At 39.3% G+C, this 27,759-nt stretch overlaps 1 protein-coding gene across 1 annotated transcript in view; it reads right to left on the bottom strand.

Moving 5' to 3' along the window:
* Positions 1-12,223: 12,223 nt before the first annotated feature.
* The window catches only part of tmc3.S (transmembrane channel like 3 S homeolog), a 44,092-nt gene continuing 28,556 nt past the window's right edge, over positions 12,224-27,759 (bottom strand). The window contains exons 17-22 of the mRNA XM_041587757.1: positions 26,673-26,783; positions 18,325-18,450; positions 16,915-16,993; positions 16,788-16,830; positions 15,486-15,837; positions 12,224-13,352 (exon numbers count right to left, since the gene is read on the bottom strand). Coding sequence (XP_041443691.1) covers positions 12,509-13,352; positions 15,486-15,837; positions 16,788-16,830; positions 16,915-16,993; positions 18,325-18,450; positions 26,673-26,783 — 1,555 coding nt within the window. The 3' untranslated portion in view covers positions 12,224-12,508. The remainder of the gene's footprint in view (positions 13,353-15,485; positions 15,838-16,787; positions 16,831-16,914; positions 16,994-18,324; positions 18,451-26,672; positions 26,784-27,759) is intronic.

The raw sequence follows: 27,759 nt of genomic DNA on the forward strand, positions 1-27,759 counted from the left end.
GTCACCCTCCTAACACGCATATTATTACACTTCTTACCTTCTTTCCTGTATTTGCTTTTAATGGGTTTGTAGGTGCTGAGTGACAAGAGTATATGAATAGTTTTACCTTTAACTATTTCATAATTTCATATTATCCCCTACTCTTCCCCTCACCTTTGGTATGTTTGCATTCTTCCTCTTTTTTATCCCAGCTTTTCCCTTCTGCATGTCATTTTGTTTTTCTTCACCTTTCCAATTATGCCCTCTCCTTTCTTTTTATACTTTCCTCTTCTACACTTCTAGTCCATTTATTTGCTGTACATTTTTATCCACTTTACTACATGCCTCCCCTTCTCCTCTGGTCTCTGCTGCTTCCGTCTCTGCAACCCTTTCCCATTCAACCACCCTCTTTATTTCTCTACATTTCCTCTCCTTTTACATTTCTTTTTAGTATATTCCTTCTGTCCAACCCCTCTCCAATGTCTCTCCTTCACATGCCTTCTCTCCAGATTTTATGTATATTCTCTATGTCACCTTAACTTAATTCTCTTTCCTTTCCTCTAGTATTCTGCTGCCCTATCTTATGAATGCACACAGCAGCATCCCTAGTGATAGCAGACATTCCTTCTACCAAAACCAGTTGTGGTAAGTGCACTAATTGGTAGCTATTCTGTTATCCAGAAATTCCAGGTCCTAAACATTAAGGATAACAGGACCCATACCTGTATATAGTTATTTATTATGTGCGTTATACAGAGTGTGGCATATACAATGTTTCTAGAGGCTTCCACCTCCCTTCCTCAGGAGAACCTGAGGAACTGCACCTAAGGAACATTGTGCATGCCACGCTGTATAATGTTCAAAAGAAGATTTTAAAGGAGGAAATGTTATCCCCTATTGGAATGTCAGAATGTTGTTGTGTCTATTTTATTGCATCTGGACTGCTGCACAGTATTGTGCTGTGAGCGACTAATAGCAGCCTACAACTACTTCTGCACTTACAAGTAGGTGTAGTTTACTCTGACTGAATGCAGGGATTCGTTCAACCCACCAGCAGTGGGGAAAGTGGTGACAGCAGGTATAGTCAGCATCTATGCTTGTTATAAATGTTTATTTTGAACACAATTTATGTTTATGTTATTTTTAGGTTGTTAAAGAATTTCACAATTCTCATTGCTGTGGGAGTCACACAACCTTCTTCCGGCTGGATTCTTTTGTAGCCAATACTTTGGCGACTGCTGTACATATACCTGTGCAATCACTAGTTATAGGACTCTGAGCAGTTCCACCAAATATGAAACAGGGATTACACACAAAATACACAAGAGCAACAAATATATTTTTAGACTGCTTCACAAGGAAATAGTGGTGACTTGAGTTCTAATTTTCATATTGCGACCTTAAGGGAAAAGGGTGTGTGTTAATCTCTGAAGTTTTTCACAGTAAGGGTCTCCTAAGGTCATAACTAGAAAGTAAGTAAAGTTGACCTTAAACTTAATTCTTAGTAGCCAGTGATATTCTAAGATAATTAAAAAAAATAAACATTAAAATGGAAAAAAAATTAACTGCCACTCCAAAGTTTTGGAAGCAGCTTTTCTGTTTAGTAGCCACTAGCCAGACAGTGATTTGAATGACAGACTGGAAATTGCAAAGCAGAGGTTTTGAACAGTAGGCAAACGATCTAATGTAATAATAATTAATAATTGCAGCCTCACAAAGCAGAGTTCTGCACGGGTCCTATTGGAAAGACCTGTACCTGATCCAAGACCTGCTGACCCCTTACCCGACCTGCACCCACCACATCCCCATACCCAAAGCCGATACCTAACCCGGACCCTATACGTTAAATTTACCTTCTAACCTGGAAAATCAGAAGTGACATCATCACAGACTGGAAGTGATGTCATCCCGTTTCCAATTCTTCCAAAAAGGTACCTAAAAATTGCCTACAGCACTTTGGAGGGTGGGTGGGACCAGTCCTGTACATTCGCCAGATACCCATGAGGGTTACTCGTGGACTACCCGCATGGTCAGGGAATCAGGGATTTTGTATCCATAACCTAACCACTTTGTTGGTATTCCGCCGGTACCTGACCCCGTGCAGGAATCTATCACAAAGCAGTTTTTTGGTTGTCAAAGTCATTAACCCTCAACACAGCATTTTAATTTGTAAGTTAGAAAGGGGCAGGCAAATCATTTAAATACTAAAACATAAAGGCCATTTGAAAATTTTCTAGGAACAGGGTAATCTATAACATTCGTAATGTTAAAAGGGTGGTTCACTTTACATTACAATATGTAATATGCTTGTTTTTCTTCTGTTTCTATTCAATTTGATAGGTACTGAACTGAAAGCTTAATACAATAGAACCCCCCATTTTTTAATTTTTTCAGGAGGAGAGGAGACAAAATCAGGTAAATGTGTTAAAGCTACTTATTGTTTAAGTACTCAAAGCATATAAGCATATACTTTGAAATACAATATTTATTGTGTTAATAATAATGATTAAGCATTGCAGTATTGATGTTACATTATGGGGGGCATATTCAAGCCCCTCTGACGATCACAATCACATGCACAACCTAAAACCTTCACACAAACAAAAAATATTCTAAATTAGTTTGTAAATCTATTTGCCCTTTAGTCATGTTCCCAAAATGAATGACATTATATTAAAAAAATATTATAGGATAATGCTGTGCTTTAAAAATAAAAATAGACTTGCTTTCCTCTAAACAATATACTTATGAAGGATTGTAAACAAGCCTTTTTCGGCTAATATCAGGCATGGTGTTTTTCTGCCGGTGGAGAGCACACTAAACCACTCCAATCTTCCCTGTGTTTAGAAAGCAGGCATGGCACCTGCATTTTATTGCTCAGGCGGGATTGTTTACAGCCAAAATGTCATGCTAAAGCACAGTTATACAACTATTTAAAGGGAACAGTAACACCAAAAAAGTGTTTTAAAGAACGACAGTTTAATGTAGTGTTGCCCTGCACTGATAAAACTGATGTGGTTGCTTCAGAAAGACTACTATAGTTTATATAAACAAGCTGCGGTGTAGCCATGGGGGCAGACATTCAAGCACAGGATACATAGTAGATAACGGATAAGTTCTGAAAAATCCCATTGTATACTACAGAGCTTATCTGTTATCTGCTGGGTATCCTGTGCCTTTTCTCCTTTTTCAGCTTTAAATGGCTGCCCCCATGGCTAAACAGCAAACACGCCAGTTTTACCAGTGCAGCACAAAGCTACATTATATTTACATTACTTTGATTTTTTTGGTGCTATTGTTCCTTTAATGAATTTAGGTATATTTACAGCCAAGTGTAAAATTCTAAAGGAAAGAGAGGTGTTAGCTTGGAATAATAAACCTGTCACTTTTTACACCACCGCATTTGCTACCTAGATTTCTCTCACTGATTTTAATTATACCCAATCTCAGGTATATAAAATAATTGCATTATTTAGGTGTGCGTCTGGCATACAAAAATACATACCTTTATAAACAGGGCTTTGTAATAAATTATTTTTACAATCACAATGCATGGTGATAAATTACAAGGATTCTTGTGGTTCCTTTATTTTACCTGGCTAATTAACCACAGGCTTTTGGTTCCATTCCACAAGTACGATAATGCCAAGAGCACCATTTAATTAAAAATTTGAAAATGGTGCAATTTAAGCTTTTCTATCCAAAAAGCCATGGATAGATTATCTAGTTCTTCTTCAAGTATCTCAGGCAATATCCTTTCCTGCCAGACGTCAAAAACAAAAGGCATAGGGGCAAATTCACTAAGATTCGTAGTTTCGCCAGGCATAACTTCGCCGCACTTCGCCACACTTCGGCAGGCGTAGTTTCGCTAGCGCTCTGCAAATTCACTAAAATCCGAAGTTGCGCTCAGGGGTAGCGTAAAATTGCGAAGTTGCACTAGTGTTGATTCGCTAAGCGAAGCTATGCTAGCGATGATTCATTTGCATACAGCCCCAAATTCAAATTTCAATGGAGGAATATGTAGCAGCACTACAAATGCCTGGGAAACCTTCAAAACATCAAATAAAATGTTTATTTTGCCCTACACATGTGCCCACTGTATAGTTAAGTTGCCATGAGTTAGGAAATGTAGGGGGGAAGAAGGGGAGCCCCAAAAAATTTTCCGATCTTTTTCAGCCTATCACCCATATTATAGAAAAACGCCAGCATTTTTTGGGACTTAGAAAAAATGTGAACTTTTTTTGAAGCAATCCCTATCTACTCTATTGCGCTTCGCCTGGTCTGAGGTGGCGAAGGAAGTCTAGCGTAAAAGGTAGCGTTCAGTACACTGCGCGCATTAGTGAATTTGCGTAGTTACGTCCGTTGCTCAAATTCGCAAGGCGTAAGGGGGTGTAGTACCACTAGCGAATGTACGCCAGCGTTCGTTAGTGAATTTGCGAAGTAACGAAAATGACCAACGCTAGCGAATTGACGCTAGCGTTAGGCTCTTCGGCGCTTAGTGAATTTGCCCCATAGTCTTTTCCCAGGAAATTGGTTGGTGAAAGCCATCTCCCCCATAACTTTTATAATACCAATCAAAATTAACACTGAGGAAGAAAATCAACAAGGACTAAGGAACTTCAATCACTCTTAACTGCTGTACTGCAAGTTGGACTGATATCACCCCCTCCCTTTCCCACCCAGCAGCCTAACAACGAAACAATGGGAAGGTAACCAGATAACAGCTCCATACCACAAGATAACAGCTCCCTGGTAGATCTTAGAACAGCACTCAATAGTAAAATCCAGGTCCTACTGAGACACATTCAGGTACATTGAGTAAGAGAAACAACAGCCTGCCAGAAAGCAGTTCCATCCTAAAGTGCTGGCTCTTTCTGAAAGCACATGACCAGGCAAAATGACCTGAGATGGCTGCCTACACACCAATATTACAACGAAAAAAAAATATACGTGCTGGTTCAGGAATGAAATTTTATTTTGTAAAATGAATAATTTGCAGTGTAATTAGTGTAATTTAGAAATAAAAACTACACCATAAAAATCATGACAGAATCCCTATAAGTTGCTTCATTTGCTAAAAAATGTCTCAAGAATGCACTGAGCCTGAATTAGAGCATAAACCAGGGTAGATTCTATGGTTGGTAAACTTGGCCTTGTAAGATCCGTCTGCAAAAAAAAATTTTCGCGATGAAGTCTCAGTGACAGTTTTCTAAAGCTGGCCATAGGCGCATATGAAACAACAATTTTTGAATGTTGTTTAGTCAACCAGCCATGTTAAAAAATTCTGTTGCTCAAAACAGCCATCCAGGATGTGAGACGGATGGAGTATTTGGCAGCTCTACATCGATCCCAGTTGATGCTCTTTGATAAAGTATGGTCACAATGGGACTTGATACACACTATCTCTACCTGACTTCCATCCCACCTGCAGATGTCCACTCCTTCAGGGACACTATCATTCTTGAGAATATATACCCCCTCTTCCTTTTATGTATGTATATGGTCCTCTCTTCTGATTCCCCCGGGCTCAAATGGTTTATGGTTTAATTATTTTTTATTTTTCTTGTTTTCTATTATTTTTGAATACTGCTCTAGTCTACGGTGCTCGGCTCATATCCATCCCTAATGCCTATGTTTACATGCTGCAAGGTATGCACCCACGGGCGTTACTCCATGGAATTTTCTTACACGACTGTGTATGCCTTGTTGTTAGGTCACTTAATCTGATGTGAAAAGATGAGTCTGCAATGTGTTGATATGCAATGCTTTGTTAAAACTTCAAATAAGTAAAGAGTTATAAAAAAAAAAATTCTGTTGGGTAATGGTATTATACGTGTTACCTACCTCAAGATATCCATGGGTCATTACTATTTCCAGGACATAACTTTGTTAGTTTTCCCTCCTTTAATCCGACATTACATTTGGATGAATCCAAAACCAAATCCAAAATTTGGTACATCCCTATCAGATATCATCAAATATCCATAGTTTTAGTAAAAGAGGTCTTCAAAGATCACACTCCATTTTTCTCTATTCATAGTAATCCAAGCCCTTATCCTCTCCCACTTAGACTAATTCAACCTGCTAAGGCTAAGGTCACATGGGGCCAGGCCTTTTGTATGCAGGTGTAGAAAAGCAGATCTTCACTCATGAGCTTCCCTGTGCATCTGCACTGACAGGCATTATGTTGGCTAGTGGGCAGATACACAGACTGGATCGTCAACAGGTAAAGCTGAAGTATGCAGTTTTGCACTGTATGGACAGTCTATTCATACACACAAGCAGGGTGACAACGTGCATGCCCTATGTGACATCAACCTAACGGTCCTCTCAGACTCCCACCCTCTACAGTCTGTGTTTAACATATACAGCTAGAATGCTACTTTTCTCACCTAAGAAAGAACCGCTCCTCTGCTTTTAAAATCTGTATTCCTGCTGCGTCTAAATGAAACTGAAATTCTACCTCTAGTGAGAACTATAACTGATTGGCACTTATGGATGCATTTACCAACCTCTGTAACTGGCTGCACTTAATTCTCTATTTGACTTTCTAAATAAGGGAACAGTAAATATGAATCTTTTTCCCAAGACTATAATAGAGGTATATGACAATATTGTCAACTCTCACATGGACAATTACCTGCATACCATAATAACCACAACCTCAATAGGCCAACATAATGGCAAACTTCCTCTTTGGAATCTGTATGTTGCTCTTACTATTCACTAAAACTTCAATAGATCCACATTTGGTACTGTGGAGTCTAGCTCCTCATGTTGCATTTCTTCATAAGAGCCATGCTCTGAAGAGTTAAAAGAATATTTATTATTGCGTCATACCTAATACATATATCAAATTGTAAGCTGCAGAAGTCATCTCTGGGTTATTGTTGTGGTCAGTTAGCAATGTCTTTAATTGTCAGAGATACGGTAAGTATTGCCAACGGGAAATACACAAGGGTAAGTTTACCCCAATGCCACCCAACACCTTGAAGGGCAAAGGAAAGAGTCAGCTGCAGAGAAAGTATGGGATTTGTGGTGCTCTACATATTTAAAAATAAATAGAATTTTGGATTCATCTTATTTAAATAAGATTTAAATTTATTATTAGATTGCATCTTATGAATTCATTCCTGCACTCATTTTAACAGTATTGGTACCACTTGGAGAAATGTAGAATTGTTCTGCCCACACAGAGACCTTGCAATTTGTGGAGCATCTGGTATGACATATCAGCATTCTCTTTGAATATTCTCACAAAGTAAGCCACAGGCACCACATCTCAACTAAACTCTAATGCAAAGTAGCTACAGTACCATCAGTTTCAAGCAGTTTTGGTTTTCCCTACAACAAGAGGCAATTTCTCTACCTGACTATAAGCGTAGACAGAGAACCTGGCCCGGAGTTTCAAACCACTCTGCCATGTCTGAATACACAAACAATACACTGGCCTGGGTGCAGACATAGAGTGGATTTTGGCAGGAAAATACATAGTCACACATTTCTGTGCTGTTTTCCACTCTATGGGGCCTATTTATCAAGCCTCAAACTTTTCTGGTTTCGTTTTAACGGGCAAAAAATCCACTCTGTAGGGTCTATTTATCAAGCCTCTCCAGGTGCTGCTCTGTTTGTCAAAAGGGTGCATGAAATTCTCCTGTAAGCCAAAATGTTTTTAAATACAGAGAAGCCTAAATTTTACATTCCCTGATTTTTAAGTTTTCCCATAATTTATAACATTTTTTGTTGTCCCAACAATATATATAATACATTATGCATTTCCCTGATTTTATATTTTCCTGGATTTAAAGTGGACCTGTCACCCAGACACAAAAAGCTGTATAATAAAAGTCCTTTTCAAATTAAACATGAAATCCAATCTCTATTTTTTATTAAAGCGTTCATAGCTGTTTTAAGCTTATTTAAAAATCTCAGCTGTCAATCAAATATTGTCTGCCCCTTCTCTATACCTTAGGCATAGAGGCAGGGCAGACAATTACTTTCACTTTCCATTCAGCACTTCCTAGATGTCACTGCTCTCCCCACATTCCCCCTGTCTCTTCACCGTTTAATTGTGTAGTCAGTGCATGGGGTTGGACATCAGGTCCCCCATTCTGGTGCACCAACAAGATTCTGAGATGATGCAAGGCTTGTCTTAATAACAGTGTCCACAAAATGGCTCCTGTCTGCTTGCTATAATTATGAATTCCCAGACTGAAGGAAGCAAAATTTAAATAATTTATATAGTTTAATTAAAGTTCATTTTGCTTGACTAATGTGATAAAATAGGATTTTGAATAATTTTTTTGGTTGACGGGTCCCCTTTAACACAAATTTTTCTGGTGTCCTGAAAAACATTAAATGGGGATTATACTGAATAGTGAACATGCTTCAGAAAATTGTTTAAAGAATTTTGCAAGATTCCTTTAGACAGATAGGACACTCCAGAATTCTTTAATTGAGAATTGTGAAAGAAAGACACCATTTGAAACACACATTAATACGCCCATATTTTTTAAAAGGCATCTAAGTAGACTGCAAATCAGAATGAAAATATTTTTAAATGTTAGGCCTTGGGTGTAGTTTTGTGTTTTAGCTTGTGGTAAAGGCCAAAGACTCTAAAGGTGGCCATACACTATAAGATCCACTCATTTGGCAATGTCGCCAAACGAGCGGATCTTAACCCGATATGCCCACTAACTTCTGGGCGATATTGGATGAATCCGAACGTTTGGCCCTGGGACTGAACGATGGGATTACAATACAACGAATGGGCTCTGACGGGTCGCAGGACCGCATAAACTAGCCAATGCGGTCCTGGATCTTACAAAAAATCTAACTTGACTGATCGATATCTGCCCGGTTTTTGGCCTGATATAGATCTTGAGGACCCGTCGGGAGCCCCCACACATGGGCAGATAAGCTGCCGAATCGGTCTAAAGGACCGATATCGGCAGCTGTAATCTGCCCTTGTATGGCCACCTTAAGGCAGCAGTGCTAACCAATTCCCTTTTATAAAGGGTGTTATGTTGAAAACCACGGTACTACATTAGTAGAATTGGAGAAGTGGTGAGTGACAGTAAAGCTATCTCCCATAATGTCCATTTTAAGCAAATAATTTTTCTTTTTGTAATAATAAAACAGCACCTTGTTCTTAATCCTATCTAAAGGTGGCCATAGACACACAGATAATATCGTACAAAACAAATTTTCATACGATATTCGTGCGTGTATGGTGGAAAAAGAGCGACCGATATCAGCAGAAGATTTGGATATCGGTCAGCTCGTCGATTGGGCTAGGCGGAACATTTTGATCAGGTACCTTTGACGGCACCTAAACATCAGCCAATGTTAGTGCAGAATCGTCAGATACAGGTAGAATTCTATTGTTTCTACCTGTATATCTGACAATTCAGCTCTAAACGTGTGTATTGAACAAGAATGATCGTAATTGTTACGTCTATGGCCACCTTTAGCTGCATGGATCCATATTGGTGGCAAAACAATCTTATTTGGTTTATTTAATATTTAAATGATTTTTAGCAAATGGAAGGTGTTGTGATCCAAATTACAGAAAGATCCCTTATGTGTAAAACCCCTGGTTCCCAAGAATTCTGGATAATAGATCCTGCACCTGTACAAGTAACTGCTGAAAGATAAACAGATATCTTGAGAAAACAGTATAGAGGGTAGACACTGCTCATTTAAATGTCTAACAAGTACAAAAGGGGCCATGGCACACAAGGTGGTAGCACAATTTTACTGTGGTCAACCAATCTCCCTGTGTACCATCAGCCTAATATAGGAAATAGTCTTCCCTGGCCATCCCTGATCAGCATTAACACTCGGTAGCCCCGCCCACATCTCCATGCAGACGCTTCCCCTAGCAATCATTCAATTGCCCTCCTCTCCTACCCACCGTGTCTTTTTTTTTTATCTCCGAGAGAGTGTTCCCCTGTTTGGCAAGGGAAGATTTTTCTTTGTGGCTCACCCAGTCCTTGTGAAGTAACTGAGGCCCTGAATATAAAGAAATGTTTGAAGAGCTATCTAGAGGTTACAGAGTCTATTCATAAGTCAGAGCATGAGCAAGGAATGCTGAGGAGGGGGATTGTAACAATCATCAAGAAAGCTTACTTATTTAGAGGAGAAGATACAACAAGAGGTGTGGCGGTGTCTTGGGCGGCAGAAGCGGGTGTTTCAGCAGATGACATCTGTAGAGCAGCCACTTGGGCCAGTTGAAATACTTTCGTTAAACATTATTGAGTCAATGTTAGAGCCAGAAATAAGGCTTCTTTTGGTCGGAAGGTCATTCAGAGTGCGACCAAAAATTAAATAAATTCTTAAGCATTCGTTTCCCTCCCTAACGATTTTTCTTCGACCTAAAAAAGATAGCAAAGCCTATGGGGACCTTCCCCATAGGCTAACATTGACTTCGGTAGGTTTTAGGTAGATTCGAAGTAGAAGTCGTAGTCGAAGGTCGAAGTAGCCCATTCGATGGTCGATGGTCGAAGGAGCCAAAAAAAACATTTGAAATTCAAAGTATTTTTTCAATCGAACTAAGTAAATGGGCCCCTTAGTATGTTATAGAATGGCTTATTCCTATCAGTTCTGCAACTGGTTTTCATAATTAATTTTTTATAGTTTTTTATAATTATTTGCCTTCCTCTTCTGACTCTTCCAGCTCTCAAATTTGGGTCTGGCCCCAACAATCAAAAACGATTGCACTTTCTATGTATTTTCCCATTATTAGTTACAACCGCTGCCTGCTTGCTAGGGTAAATAAGCAACCAGATAGTTGCTGAAATACCAATCTGGAGAGCTGCTAAACAAAAAGCTAAATAACTAAAAAAGCCATAGCAAATAAAAATGAAGATAAAATGAAAAATGTGTTAGAATATCAATTTATACGCTGATTTATTAAACTGACTTATTTTCAATACTGGTGACAAGGTCATATTCATTATTCCACTGCATTTTATGTAGATTTTTGTCACTGAAATGCATAGATGGGTAATGTAAGCTCTTACTAAGCAAACTTCTTATATCTACCTTGGTTCTGTAAAATTACTTGGATAATATCTATCTTGGTTCTGTAAAATTACTTGGATAATTATTCATCTTGTATTCATTAGTTAAATCACTTTATTTATTATATTAAAATGTTCACTATTTTAGAGAGTACTCTTTTGACTTGTGATTATTTAAACAATTAATCTGTAGCAATTGCAAGAGTGGAGAAAATAGATATTCTCATCTTTCCCAGTGAAATACTGCTAGTATATCACAACTTTATATTTGTGTAATGTTGTGTGTGGGTTGACATCCCTATAACATTTTTGTTGCTTACAACAAAATACTGTGTAATCCATGATTACATTTACATGTTTTAGGGATATGATACTTGAGTGTCTGTTAATAATTTCTTTGTATTCTGTAGAAAGGGGTTTTTAAGCAATTTAAGGAAGATTTTATTTGTTTGTAGCTTTGGTTTTTTACCTGCACGAAGATCTAAGCTCCTTCTGTTTATATTAATACAAAATAGTAAGTAGAAAAGAATAAAAAGAACATTTTTGATAATATACAATAAAATGTACAATATAAAAGCATATTTTATTTTGTGCAATCATACTAATAGCTGCCTTGTTATTTGCACTATATATGCTATGATGTTTTAGCATTCTTAAATTCATAAATCTCAGCATAAATAGCACTTTTAAAGCTGAGGCAAGCAATGCAATAAATCACATTGTGATATATGTGGTATAAAATCAAAATGTGCAGGAATGTCATGTTATACACTGAAAATGCATTGTCTAAAGAGAAACTGAAAGCAACATAATGGGATATATTGATTATATGGTGAAAATGATGTTCTCCAAAAAAGTTTCATATTCTATACTAGTAAAAAAGGTTTTGGAGTATTTTCATATCCATTGGCTGCCAAACAAGGTCACCAAATAATTGGATGTGAGACTGATTTTGCCATCCACGTGCTCAGCCAAATCAGGTTGATCAGATCACAGGCCCAAAGGCCAACTGTTGGATCATACTGAGGGTCCTTTGGAGACTCATTGAACAAGGACTGAATGAACACACTGATGCACTCACCCAACAGTATTTTCATACCTACCCGATTTAAATCCAGCAAATTTTCAGCTAGATATCAGTCTGGCAGACCTGCTTGTGTTATCAAGCTTGGTCTAGAGGTACACAGTTGGCAGCTATTATTGGCGTTTGTATGGTCATCTTTAGAGTCCATATAAAACAACTGCTCTGACTTTTCAATCATTTTAAACATAAATGTGCTTTTAGTATTGTCATTGTTAAAAGAAAGTTGGTTGTGATGGGCTACAGTACCTGATTATTCTGAACCAACATAATTTAACTAAAAGTAAATACATTTAAAATAAACAAAATTAAAATAAAATGACAAAGTTAAAATAACCACAAAAGAAACAACGGATGAATATTACAGCAATGAATCATTGCACAGTTTGATGCAAAGTTAAATTTAACATTGACCTTAACTGACTTAGACATTTGAACAAATCAGATCATTCAGTTGGGAAACATTTAAGTCCACAGTAGTTTTTACCTTCTTTCGAGTTAGCTTTCCACTGTTTTTGATATATTTGTCTTTATTATGGATAACCTGTATGTATTGATCTGTGCTGCTGTTTTGTTGATCACTGCTGGATGCATTGGAGACAGAATCTGACTCAGTTAAGCATGGTTCAAGCTTGTGTTTTGATTTTACTTTGCGGTGGCGTTCCACATAGTGCTCAGCAAGGTCTATGTTTTTATGATTTATCTTTTTGCGATTATGTGGTTTTTCCCCTTCATGGCGGAAGCCGCCTTCCCGTGATTTATATTGCATTTTAGCTGCATCTCTGTTAGATGATATCTGATTGTCTGTACGATCCCCAATATAGAATCGAGGTGGATGTCGGAGATCTGACATTGAATGAGGCCTGTTAGACTTACGCATTAGAACTCTATGCAAGTCATCTTCTTCATCCTCACTTAAATAAGGTGAGTAGGACCGATGCGGGTGTTGAGCAACATATCTTCTGATATTTCTTGGGTATAGCTCCACAATATCTCCAGACTCTTCCATTCTGAAATGTCTTGGTAGCTTTGAAGTTGAACAAAGCTTCATGTGAGAATCTTGTTCATTGACAATAAAATATCTTGTGGGAGGCCTTTTGGCCACAAAACTTGGTGCTCCAGCTCCATGATTTGGGCTGCTTTGCTTTATTCCTTTTCTGAATAGAGGCTCAGAGAAAGCATTGTGGTCTTGCTTTTTATGTGATATTGGATTGTAGTTTTTTGTGCGATCAACATCATGGTCTCCTCTCTGTTTGATACTTGCGGGCCTGCAGACAAAAATCATAATAAACTAAATGCAACAATGTTACAAAGAAGAATGGTAGATTAATGCATTGCACCATCAGCTTCTATGGATCATATATTGAAGAGACTTTTAATATATACATAACTGCAGGTAGATGTTGTGAGAGCCCTTTACTCAATAGATCTTCACTTTATTATTTTAGTGATTTTAGAGGTTTTTGAAACCACGAATAAACTCAACAACTTTAAAAACAAGATTGTCCTTGAATTTATTGAAAGATCTGAATACAAAAATTGGCAAATGAAAAAAAGCACCCAATGATTTGTGAAATATAAAAATACTCCGAAAACTTTTGACAGTTTTATGGACAATTCCTAGCAGAAAAAAAATCCGAAAACCTCTAAAAGTAAAAAAACAATTGGATTTAAATCAGTCCAATAAGATCAGCCCAGTTCCCATTGACTTCTATAGCACTGTGACAACTTTAACAAGTTTGGTATTTAAGGTTTTCATAGTTTTTTCAATCAAATTAATTTCAATTAATTTTTAGAGTTTTTTAGAAGTATAGGAAAACCACACATTTTTAAAAATTTGTGGAAGAAATAGAAATCAGATTATTAGTAAATGGGCCCTTTAGACTTATATATAGAATTGTGCATAGTTGGAAATTGACTTAGTACCTCCTGGGCCAGACTCTGTTTAACATTGTGTGCCACAGAAGGTACAAGTATCTAGAATGGTTTATCAGAATTTTTATTTCCAGCTGATTGATCATATCTCTGTATTTACTGTACAGGTATGGGATCCGTTATCCGGAAACCCGTTATCCAGAAAGTTCCGAATTACGGAATGAACATCTCCCATAGACTCCATTATAATCAAATAATCCAAATTTTTAAAAATGATTGTCTTTTTCTCTGTAATAATAAAACAGTACCTTGTACTTGATCCAAAACAAGATGTAATGAATCCTTATTGGAAGCAAAACCAGCCTATTGAGTTTATTTGATGTTTACATGATTTTCTAGTAGACTTAAGGTATGAAGATCCAAATTAAGGAAAGATCCATTATCTGGAAAACCCCAGGTCCCAAGCATTCTGGATAACAGGTCCCATACCTGTATATATTTATTTATATAGCTGTACTTGGGTATGCAGCACTGTACAGTAGTACAATACATTAATAGAACAGAGGTGAATAGAATAATAAAATGATTATAAATACAGAATTCAGTTACATTTCAAGTTTTAAAAAGAGAGCTTACAGTGTATGTAAGTTGGTAATTGACAGAAATGGGAGTATAAGTAATGTAGTTTACAATGTTTGTCACATACTGTACATGCCAGAACTTTCATGTTCAGTATTAACTTGAATTTGCCCAAGGAGTAGGCTTTAGTTAATAGTGTAATGTCATGGACCGTACGTGATAATATATTGTATATTTGATGTTGCTCAAGCTCCTTTTTTCTGTTTTGTCCTAGTGTTCACGAAGAAATTAATAATAAAACCACTTGGCTACAAAAGTGTGTGTTTGTCTTTTTATGCAAGTGGATCTATGATCTGGAAGCCTCTTATTATGGGGCTCTAAATTAAAGGAAAACGATACCCCCCGAACAATGTAGGTCTCTATAAAAATATATTGCATAAAACAGCTTGTATGTAAAACCCTGCTTCATGCAATAAAACAATTTTCATAATAATAATATACTTTTTTAGTAGTATGTGCCATTGGGTAATCATAAATATAAAATTGCCATTTTAAAAAATAAGGCCACCCATGGGATCCTAGGATTCATGGTGCACACAAACAACCCATACATGTTAGGTCACATGAGCCAATTAACTGACAGAGTTCTGTCTTTTGCTTCTGCACTTCTTCCTTTAAAAATAGATACAGTATTTCTGGTCAGGTGATCACTGAAGTAGCACAGAGACCATCACAAAATGGTGGTTCGAGGCAAGAGACAGGGAAATATTTACTTAAATAGTTATACCAGTTTGGTAAGGTTCTTCATTTGATATAATGTTGCTTAAGAACTAATTTTGGGTATAGTTTTCTTTTAAGAAGAACCTCTTATTTATAAAAGCATAGGTTGGAGCATTTAGGTTATTGGCTTTTCTGTACAATATATGATTTTTTGACATTGCACATACCTGTTTGGAACATGCTCTGTCCTTTGTTTTTGCATGCCAGATATAGAAGGACTCTGAGTTAGACTTGCTGCTTGAGGAACATCCACACGTGAGGCTGACTGTGAGATTGTGTGTATCCTATTGCCTTTGCTCACAGGAGATTCAAAATTCACCACACTGCCATTTTTTCTTGGAGTTGATGAACGTGCAGATGATTCCTGACTGATTATATCACTGTCTGGTTCTGCTTTATTTTCAGGTCCATCTTTATTCTGCAGCCGGGCTAGGTTACAAAGAAATTGTATTGTAATCAACTTAGGTTGAAAAAAGAAAAGAATGACATTTAGGAAAATAAACCCCGAACAATGTAGGTCTCTACAAAAATATGTTGCAACAGCTCATATGTAAAACCCTGCTTTGTGTAAATAAATCATTTTTATAATAATATACTTTTTAGTAGTATGTGCCATTGGGTAATCCTAAATAGAAAATTGCCATTTTAGGAATTAAAGGCCACCCCTTGGGATCCTACTATTCACTGTACACACAAACAAACCATGCATGTTAGGTTACATGAGCCAATTAACAGACAGAGTTCTGTCTTTAGCTCCCATACTTCTTCCTGTTAGCTGCAGTATTTCTGGTCAGGTGATCTCTGAGGCAGCACACAGAATATCATATAATGGGGGCTCAAGGGAAAAGGTGTAAAAGGGCAATATTTACTTACATAAATATTCTAGTTTGGTAAGATTATTTAATATACCATTAAGATGGTGTAAACTATTGGTTGCTTAATTACTGATTTTGTTATAGTTTTCTTTAAGTAGGACAGACAATTAAGTAGGCATCAAAGTCAGGTAAATTGTAGAAATTTCGCATTGCATCCTCTACATATCCAAAATTTATAAAATATGTCACTTTCCACTTTGACTGTGAATTCAAATGACTTTGCCCCCCACAGGCCTGGCAATTGGAAAAAGTAGGGAAAAAGTAGAACTCCTAGTAGATGGCCTAGTACTTTCCATAGTAACTTCAACAGTTACCATTATTACTAAGCTACTAGAATGCACAGATTCACTGGCGTCATATATCAACACTGGGCAAATTTGGTTGCTATGGGTTACTGCCCATGGGCACATTGGCCCAGTGTTGATAAATGAGCCTTGAAGTGAAGTTTACTCATCAGAACAGTCTGTTTCCATACATAGAAATTAAGTGAATCTGTGGTCAAAATATCTAACTGGCAGAATATTTTATCTTATTATAGAAATAAAGTTAACTTCTCTGATAAATAAGGTAGATAATGCTTTAGATAAAACCCACCTATAGCCATTTGGAAAACTTTTTTCTTGTCTTCAATTCTTTCCTTTAAAAAAAAAAAGAGAAGAGGGGCAATGATGTATTTCTGTTGCTGTACTTTGAGCAGAAAGGCCTTTAGCCCTTTACTTACAGTGTGTAGCTGTGTTCTTAGCTGATTGTTAGTGAATTTCAGAGATCTTGCAATACTCTGAAGGTAGTAAATTAACATACTGAAAAAAGAATACATTATGCATTTATTAGAATATTGAAAGCTAAAAAATATAATGCACACATATACATGTTAGAGCTGGCTTATTGTATAAGGAATGACAATATAATGTACTGTTGCCCTGCACTGGTAAAACTGGTGTTCAGAAACACTAAAAATGTTTATACAAACAAGCTATTGTGTAGCCATGGGTGCAGCCATTTAAGTACAGGATACACAGTAGATTACAGATAAATTCTGTTGGATTACATTGTATACTACAGAGTTTATCTGTTATTTGCTGTGTATACTGTGCTTTCTCCTTTTTCAGGTTTGAATGGCTGCCTACATGGCTACACAACTGCTTGTTATATAAACTATAGGTAGCCTTTCTGAAGCAGTTTTACTAGTGCAGCACAACAGTGAATTATATTTTCATTTCTTTAAAATGCTTTCATTTTTTGGTGTTACTGTTTCATTAATTGTTACAAAAAATCTATCTAATGTTATACATGGGAGACGGCCTTTCCATAACAGTGTTACTGTTCCTTTAACTCCATCATTTATACAGGAAAGCTTATTTTATGAAAAAAAAACTTTGGGTGGCTGCTCCAATCCCCATACAGGGTCTGCAGTTAGTTTGGAGAGCCAACAAGGCACCTGTGACTTTTCCTTTTAGTTTTAAGTGCAGCAGTTGAGATTTCATTGTGGCTAACCAGGTACTGAATAGATTGTTAATAGCAAAAAGATGATACAACATACTCAGTTACTAGTATTAGAGGGAAAAACAGTTCATATTAGGTCACTAAGCATATGGGGGATGCCTACATGCCACCCCCTCCAGACATTCACAGCATTTGAAAGCAGCATGTCTCTGCTCTGGAGTTCAAGATCTGCAACAATTTGCAGACTGCAGAACACACAACTGTGCCCTTGTTGCACTCTGAGTTCTTTGACATAAATTACCCCAGGCTCTACAGCATATAGAAATGGACCAAGTGATGGTTAATAAAAAAAGATTTGGCTACAACTAGTCTTACATGGGCAAGGGATACTGAATTAAATAACTTTTTCGTGATTATAGATATGCCCAAATCCTGAATATTCAACTGATACTTTTCTACAATATTTTAAACACTGGCCAGCTGAAAGGGACATTTTTTGTATAAAAATGAATTTATTTTTCAAACCTATATTTTGTGGCGGATTTGGCATAGGGAAATTCCCCACTTTTGAATTTGCTACTTTCTTAAAAAAATCAGTGTAGAGAGTTTGCCTTGTAAGTACAGCACATATTCATATGAAAGGGTAAAGGGAAATAGAATATGGTGTAGCTGGAGCAGTAACACTTACAAAAGAAGCAGTAATGCAGGAAGGGCCACAACTGGGCTGCTGACATAACTCATAACTTTGTTAAACCAAGCTGGAAAATCTTTCTCTATGGTCTCTGAAATAACATCATAAATCTTCTCTTGTCCACTGCAGAGAGATTAAAGGAAGAAATTAAATAGCTTTTCGAACACCTTATGTGATGAATGGAATTACCCATTCAGGCAGAGAGTTTGTTGGGGAATTTTATAACACTTTATTACAGTACAAACAGGACTTAGAATTCTTAGTAAATGAACAGCTACTATCAACATTATTTTTTATCCATTGGAAATACCTTCCGGTTTTACAGTTTTGTTAATAGAACCCACTGTCGTGTACTGTTTGATGGCTGTTTGAGGATAGTGGGTGAAATTAAGTAGGTTAATTCTAAGATACAAATATACTGAATGTGGTTGCATAGGTGAATGAAGTGGTAAAATGTATCAATATTCCATTGATTGTAAGTAGAGATGTCGCGAACTGTTCGCCGGCGAACTTGTTCGCGCGAACATCGGGTGTTCGCGCTCGCCGGAAGTTCGCGAACGTCGCGCGACGTTCGCCATTTTGGGTTCGCCATTGTTGGCGCTTTTTTTTGCCCTCTCACCCCAGACCAGCAGGTACATGGCAGCCAATCAGGAAGCTCTCCCCTGGACCACTCCCCTTCCCTATAAAAACCGAAGCCCTGCAGCGTTTTTTCACTCTGCCTGTGTGTGCTGAAGAGATAGTGTAGGGAGAGAGCTGCTGCCTGTTGGTGATTTCAGGGACAGTTGAAAGTTTGCTGGCTAGTAATCGTTTTGATACTGCTCTGTTATTGGAGGGACAGAAGTCTGCAGGGGTTTGAGGGACATTTTAGCTTAGGTAGCTTTGCTGGCTAGTAATCTACCTTCTACTGCAGTGCTCTGTATGTAGCTGCAGTGGGCAGCTGTCCTGCTTCTGATCTCATCTGCTGACTGCTGCAATAACAGTAGTCCTTGTAAGGACTGCTTTTATTTATTTTTTGTTGTTTTACTACTACTACTACTACTACTATAAGAGCCCAGTGCTATTAGTCTAGCAGTGTTGGGGAGTGGGACTGGTGTGCTAATCTGCTGCTCCTAGTAGTTCAGCAGCACCAACTTTAATTTTTTTTTTTAATATTCATTTTTTTTTATTTTACTTTTTTTTATTTTACTACCGCTGTAGTAGTGTATAAGTTGACCTTTTAGGCATTATTTGCCCTGTAGGCATTATTTGCACAGTGTTTTCTTCAACCCGCCATCTAGCTGTGTGACCTTGTTCACATTCTGTCTAAATATCCATAATATTACCGTCTCCAGAAAAAACACCGGAGTGACTTTTTTCAAGCAGCCATAATATATTTTACGTAATCCGTATCCACCGCTGTAGTAGTGTATACGTTGACCTTGTAGGCATTATTTGCACACTGTTTTCTTCAACCCGCCATCTAGCTGTGTGACCTTGTTCACATTCTGTCTAAATATCCATAATATTACCGTCTCCAGAAAAAACACCGGAGTGACTTTTTTCAAGCAGCCATAATATATTTTACGTAATCCGTATCCACCGCTGTAGTAGTGTATACGTTGACCTTGTAGGCATTATTTGCACAGTGTTTTCTTCAACCCGCCATCTAGCTGTGTGACCTTGTTCACATTCTGTCTAAATATCCATAATATTACCGTCTCCAGAAAAAACACCGGAGTGACTTTTTTCAAGCAGCCATAATATATTTTACGTAATCCGTATCCACCGCTGTAGTAGTGTATACGTTGACCTTGTAGGCATTATTTGCACAGTGTTTTCTTCAACCCGCCATCTAGCTGTGTGACCTTGTTCACATTCTGTCTAAATATCCATAATATTACCGTCTCCAGAAAAAACACCGGAGTGACTTTTTTCAAGCAGCCATAATATATTTTACGTAATCCGTATCCACCGCTGTAGTAGTGTATACGTTGACCTTGTAGGCATTATTTGCACACTGTTTTCTTCAACCCGCCATCTAGCTGTGTGACCTTGTTCACATTCTGTCTAAATATCCATAATATTACCGTCTCCAGAAAAAACACCGGAGTGACTTTTTTCAAGCAGCCATAATATATTTTACGTAATCCGTATCCACCGCTGTAGTAGTGTATACGTTGACCTTGTAGGCATTATTTGCACAGTGTTTTCTTCAACCCGCCATCTAGCTGTGTGACCTTGTTCACATTCTGTCTAAATATCCATAATATTACCGTCTCCAGAAAAAACACCGGAGTGACTTTTTTCAAGCAGCCATAATATATTTTACGTAATCCGTATCCACCGCTGTAGTAGTGTATACGTTGACCTTGTAGGCATTATTTGCACAGTGTTTTCTTCAACCCGCCATCTAGCTGTGTGACCTTGTTCACATTCTGTCTAAATATCCATAATATTACCGTCTCCAGAAAAAACACCGGAGTGACTTTTTTCAAGCAGCCATAATATATTTTACGTAATCCGTATCCACCGCTGTAGTAGTGTATACGTTGACCTTGTAGGCATTATTTGCACAGTGTTTTCTTCAACCGCCATCTAGCTGTGTGACCTTGTTCACATTCTGTCTAAATATCCATAATATTACCGTCTCCAGAAAAACACCGGAGTGACTTTTTTCAAGCAGCCATAATATATTTTACGTAATCCGTATCCACCGCTGTAGTAGTGTATACGTTGACCTTGTAGGCATTATTTGCACACTGTTTTCTTCAACCGCCATCTAGCTGTGTGACCTTGTTCACATTCTGTCTAAATATCCATAATATTACCGTCTCCAGAAAAACACCGGAGTGACTTTTTTCAAGCAGCCATAATATATTTTACGTAATCCGTATCCACCGCTGTAGTAGTGTATACGTTGACCTTGTAGGCATTATTTGCACACTGTTTTCTTCAACCCGCCATCTAGCTGTGTGTATTATCGTTTCCAGAAAAACCAACTGAGTTTTTGTTGTTGTTGTTGTTTTTTAAAAAATAATGCCAGGCAAAGGCAGGCCGCCACGCAGAGGCCGTGCTAGGGGCCGTGCTGCTATGCAATCCTGTGGCCCTAGCAAATTGCCCAGTTTTAAAAAGCCAATGACCCTGAACTCCCAAAATGCTGAAGAGGTAGTTGACTGGCTTACACAGCACACCCCATCCTCTACCGTTTCTAACTTACCACAACATCCTCCTCATCCTCCACTGCTATGGCCACCCCACGTAACACTTCCTCCACCACCGGTGCCCCTTCTTCACTGGGGTCAGAGGAGTTATTTTCCCATGAGTTTCTTGAACTGAGTAATGCGCAACCATTATTGCCAGAAGAAGATGAAGGAGATGAGGACCTTACACCAGATTTAATTCTGGCAGAGAACACGACAGAGATGGACATAATGAGTGATGAGGAGGAGGTCCCGCTGCTGCTTCCTTCTGTGATGTGTCAGAAGAAATTGATGCATCTGAGGAGAATGATGATGAGAGATTGATGTTTGTGGGTGCCTAGTAGAAGAGAGCAAGAGGAGGGTAGTTCAGATGGAGAGACGGAGAGTCAGAGAGGCAGTAGGAGAATAAGACTTAGAAGAAGCAGGGAGGACAGCCCGCAGGGATCAGTAGGGCAACAACATGTATCGGCACCTGTGTTCAGCCGGCCAACGCACCCGCCATTGCCGCCAATGCCGCCAACTTCTACTGTTACCGCCAGATCGCACACTTCCAAAAAGTCAGCAGTGTGGGATTTTTTTAATGTGTGTGCCTCTGACAAAAGCATTGTAATTTGCAATGAGTGCAGTCAGAAACTGAGCCTTGGTAAGCCCAACAGCCACATAGGTACAACTTCTATGCGAAGGCACATGAGCGGCAAGCACAAAGCACTTTGGGAGCAACACCTCAAAGGCAACAGGCAAACTAAAAGCCACACTCCTTCTGGTCCAGCATCTTACTGCTCTACCTCTGCTCTCCTTGACCCGTCTGAACCACCCTCCACTCCGCTTCCACCTTGACCACCTGTTCCCATTCCCAGTCATTCTGCCACCAGCCAAGTTTCTGTGAAGTCATGTTTGAGCGTAAGAAGCCAATGTCTGACTGTCACCCCCTTGCCCGGCGTCTGACAGCTGGCTTGTCTGCACTCTTAGCCCGCAGCTTTTACCATACCAGCTGGTGGACTCTGAGGCCTTCCGCAAATTTGTAGCAATTGGGACACCGCAGTGGAAGGTACCCAGCCGCAATTTTTTTTTCTAAAAAGGGAATACCAACACCTGTACCAACATGTGCAGAGCCAAGTTACCGCATCTCTGTCACTTAGTGTTGGGCCAAAGGTCCATATGACTACTGACGCATGGTCCTCCAAGCATGGTCAGGGCAGGTATGTCACCTACACTGCCACTGGGTGAACTTGGTAATGGCTGGGAAGCAGGAATGGGTAGCTCAACAACAACAGTGGAGTTTGGTGTCACCGCCACGGATTGCACGCGGTTCTGCCACCACCTTCTACTCCTCCATCGCTCTCTACCTCGTCTTCTTCTTCTTCTTACTCTGCTGCTGGGTCCTCCTTCTCCTCCTCCACACCTGTGCACCCCAGCTCCCCTAGGCTATTCGACGTGCCAGGTACGCCGTTGTCACGCTGTCTTGGGGATTGACGTGCCTGGAAAGCAAAAACCATACCGGATCTGTACTCCTGTCATCTCTGCAGTCACAGGCCGATCGGTGGCTGACCCACACCAACTGCAGATCGGAAAAGTGGTGTGTGACAATGGAAGCAATCTGTTGGCAGCGTTGAGACTAGGCAATTTAACACATGTGCCCTGCATGGCACATGTGTTAAATTTAATAGTCCAACGTTTTGTCTCCAAGTACCCAGGATTCCAGGACGTTCTCACCCAGTCCAGAAAGGTGTCGGCCCATTTCAGACGTTCCTACACAGCCATGGCACGCCTTGCTGACATTCAGCAGCGCTACAACATGCCAGTCAGGCGTTTGATTTCTGACAGCCAGACTCGCTGGAATTCAACGCTCCTTATGTTGGAACGTCTGCTGCAACAACAAAGGGCCGTCAACGAGTACCTTTTTGAACTGGGTGGTAGGACTGGATCTGCACAGCTGGGGATTTTTTTCCCCCGTTACTGGGTGCTTATGCGCGATGCCTGCAGGCTCATGCGACCTTTTGAAGAGGTGACAAATATGGTCAGTCGCACCGAAGGCACCATCAGCGACCTAATACCCTTCGCTTTCTTCCTGGAGCGTGCCGTGCGACGAGTGACAGATGAGGCTGTAGACCAGCGTGACGAGGAGCTGGAAGCGCACGATTTCTGGTCGGAATCACCAGAACGAACCCAGGCACCTGCTGCAACGCAGGGAGAGGTGCCAGAAGTGGAGTCAGAGGAGGAAGGTGGCTTTGTGGAGGAGGAGGAGGAGGACCAACAGGAGCAGGCTTCCCAGGGGGCTAGTGGTGACCTTTTGGGGACCCCTGGTCTTGTACGTGGCTGGGGGGAGGAGACCGTGGATGATGCAGTCCTTGATAATGAGGAAGCGGAGATGGATAGCTCTGCATCCAACCTTGTGAGAATGGGGTTCTTTCATGCTGTCATGCCTGTTGAAGGACCCCCGTATCAAGAGGCTTAAGGAGAAGGACCTGTACTGGGTCGCAACGCTACTAGACCCTCGGTACAAGCATAAAGTGTCAGAAATGTTACCAACATACCACAAGTCCGAAAAGATGCGGCATTTACAAACCAGCCTGCAAAACATGTTGTACAATGCTTTTAAGGGTGATGTCACTTCAGGAACTCATCAACATTCCAGGGGCAGAGGTGCCAGTAATCCTGCCACGAGCACACCTGCAAGGACAAAGCCCTTTGGCCAGTCTGTAACGTCAGACATGCAAATGTTTTTCTGTCCAAGGCAGCGCCACAACCCTTCTGGATCCACCCTCAAAGAACGCCTCGACCGGCAGGTAGCGGACTACCTGGCATTAACTGCAGATATCGACACTCTGAGGAGCGATGAACCCCTGGACTACTGGGTGCGCAGGCTTGATCTGTGGCCAGAGCTGTCACAATTTGCCATGAACCTCTTGTCTTGCCCAGCCTCAAGTGTGCTCTCAGAAAGGACCTTCAGTGCAGCAGGAGGGATTGTAACTGAGAAGAGAACTCGCCTAGGTCACAAAAGTGTCGATTACCTGACCTTTATTAAAATGAATGAGGGGTGGATCTCGGAGGGTTACTGCACGCCGGAAGACTTGTTCTGACTTCTATGCAGCTGTCCTTCTCTTCAAGCCTCATGACTCCACACACAGCTGTCCTTTAGCGTCCTCCTCCTCCCTCCGCCACCGTTACAAACTAGGGTGCAAACCCTACTGGTTTAATTTTTCTGGCCTCTGTGCTTCAGTGGCTGCAACCAAAAAAACTGGGCAAACAATGTCTACAAGGTCAACGTATGGCAAAAAATGACTATTTTCAGCATTTATATGGCATATTTTTTCTGGCAACTGTGCTTCAGTGGCTGCGTCCAAAAAAATGCATATTTTCCTGCATTTATATGGCATAATTTTTCTGGCCTCTGTGCTTCAGTGGCTGCAACCAAAAAAAATGCATATTTTCAGCATTTATATGGCATAATTTTTCTGGCCTCTGTGCTTCAGTGGCTGCAACCAAAAAAATTTATATTTTCAGCATTTATATGGCATAATTTTTCTGGCCTCTGTGCTTCAGTGGCTGCAACCAAAAAAATGCATATTTTCAGCATTTATATGGCATAATTTTTCTGGCAACTGTGCTTCAGTGGCTGCGACCAAAAAAATGACTATTTTCAGCATTTATATGGCATATTTTTTCTGCACTGAAGCACAGAGGCCAGAAAAAATATGCCATATAAATGCTGAAAATAGTCATTTTTTGCCATACGTTGACTCAACGTATATGGCAAAAAATGACTATTTTCAGCATTTATATGGCATATTTTTCTGGCAACTGTGCTTCAGTGGCTGCGACCAAAAAAACTGGGCAAACAATGCCTACAAGGTCAACGTATGGCAAAAAATGACTATTTTCAGCATTTATATGGCATATTTTTTCTGGCAACTGTGCTTCAGTGGCTGCAACCAAAAAACTGGGCAAACAATGTCTACAAGGTCAACGTATGGCGAAAAATGACTATTTTCAGCATTTATATGGCATATTTTTTCTGGCAACTGTGCTTCAGTGGCTGCGTCCAAAAAAACTGGGCAAACAATGCCTACAAGGTCAACGTATGGCAAGTTGTTTAAAGAGAACAGTAGATTACTAGCCAGCAAAGCTACCTAAGCTAAAATGTCCCTCAAATCCCTGCAGACTTCTGTCCCTCCAATACAGAGCAGTATCAATCAGATTACTAGCCAGCAAACTTACTATCATCTGTCCCTGAAATCACTAACAGCTCTCCCCCTACACTATCTCTTCCAAGCACACACAGGCAGATTTTTCAGATACATTTTTGCCCTTGATCCCCCTCTGGCATGCCACTGTCCAGGTCGTTGCACCCTTTAAACAACTTTAAAATCATTTTTCTGGCCAGAAATTTTTTTTTTAGATGTTAAAGTTCGCCTTCCCATTGAAGTCTATGGGGTTCGCGAACCGTTCGCGAACCGCTCGCGTTTTTGCGCAAGTTCGCGAATATGTTCGCGAACTTTTTTTCCGACGTTCGCTACATCCCTAATTGTAAGATGAGTAAGTCCTTTGATTATAAAGTTAACAACACAACAAAATAGTTTCACCCATAGACCCCAATTTATTTGGTGAATTTTCAGCAAAGAGAAACAGGTAGATTTGCCCATTACTAGTCATAACTGATGTCTTCTATTGCCATTGCAGCTGCATCATGTGAATGATTTGCAAATGAATACTACTATTTGTGATATGAAGGTCTGTCATACATGGAGTGTTTTTTAGGTTCTTACCACTTTCCCTGCAAAAATGCTATAATTCTTGAAATCACTCCTTCCACTTCACAATACCGTGTGCTAAAATCCTCAGAATCATTGGTGTGCCAGTGATAGAAATTAATATATTGTTGAATTTTAAAGCCTGATGGAAATGTACACAATATTGGAAATTTTCAGATTTAAATGTTGGCTCTTACAGGCATGGTCCTCTTTATCTCTTGTATTGGTTACTGGTGATTTTATGTTTTCCTGTATGTTTAATATATATACCCAGTTACTGTATAATGCTGTGGATTATGTTGGCATTTTTTTTAAAATATGTGTTATTATTACTACAACAACAACAATAATTTTAATACATTTATGTTTACACTATCAATTTCTGTGTGTTGTGAAACAAAGAATCATAACTTACCTAAATGGTCCACAGTTTATAGATGGCTTATATCTTACTATAGAAAATACTGTTGGCAGCATACACAGGAACAGCATGAACAACAACATAGCCAAATAAAAGTTATTAGATCTACGGAGGAAAAAAAAGAAAGAATAACTCTTGCATGCAAAATCAACTTTAGGGTGACTACCCACCTTGAGTGTATAATGGCTGCTCAGCCTTAGTAATTTACAAGGACTTTTGTAGTTCTTCATGTAAAAGCCTGTAAATCTTTACTTGACTTCACCCTCGTGAATACAAACACATAGCACAAAAGTACTATTGACCATGCCCCAGAATTTAAAGGGATACTGTCATGGGAAATTTTTTTTTTTTCAAAATGAATCAGTTAATAGTGCTGCTCCAGCAGAATTCTGCACTGAAATCCATTTCTCAAAAGAGCAAACAGATTTTTTTTATATTCAATTTTGAAATCTGACATGGGACTAGACATTTTGTCAATTTCCCAGCTGCCCCTGGTCATGTGACTGGTGCCTGCACTTTAGGAGAGAAATGCTTTCTGGCAGGCTGCTGTTTTTCCTTCTCAATGTAACTGAATGTGTCTCAGTGGGACATGGGTTTTTACTATTAAGTGCTGTTCTTAGATCACCCAGGCAGCTGTTATCTTGTGTTAGGGAGCTGTTATCTGGTTACCTTCCCATTGTTCTTTTATTTGCCTGCTGGGGAGGGAAAGGGCGGGGGTGATATCACTCCAACTTGCAGTACAGCAGTAAAGAGTGATTGAAGTTTATCAGAGCACAAGTCATATGACTTGGGGCAACTGGGAAATTGACAATATGTCTAGCCCCATGTCAGATTTCAAAATTGAATATAAAAAAATCAGTTTGCTCTTTTGAAAAATGGATTTCAGTGCAGAATTCTTTTCCCATGACAGTATCCCTTTAAGATAGCAGTCACACAGGTTTTAGTAGGAGACGATGTTTAATTTGATGGATTTTTTTAACCACACCTACTATGATACAAACTCAGGGGTTTAACCATAGAGGAAATAGACCCTGCTTGTTACAGAATAGCTAATTACTATTATTACTATTATAACTGATTT

This window comes from Xenopus laevis, chromosome 3S (assembly GCF_017654675.1).
Source record: "Xenopus laevis strain J_2021 chromosome 3S, Xenopus_laevis_v10.1, whole genome shotgun sequence".
Lineage (NCBI taxonomy): Eukaryota > Metazoa > Chordata > Amphibia > Anura > Pipidae > Xenopus > Xenopus laevis.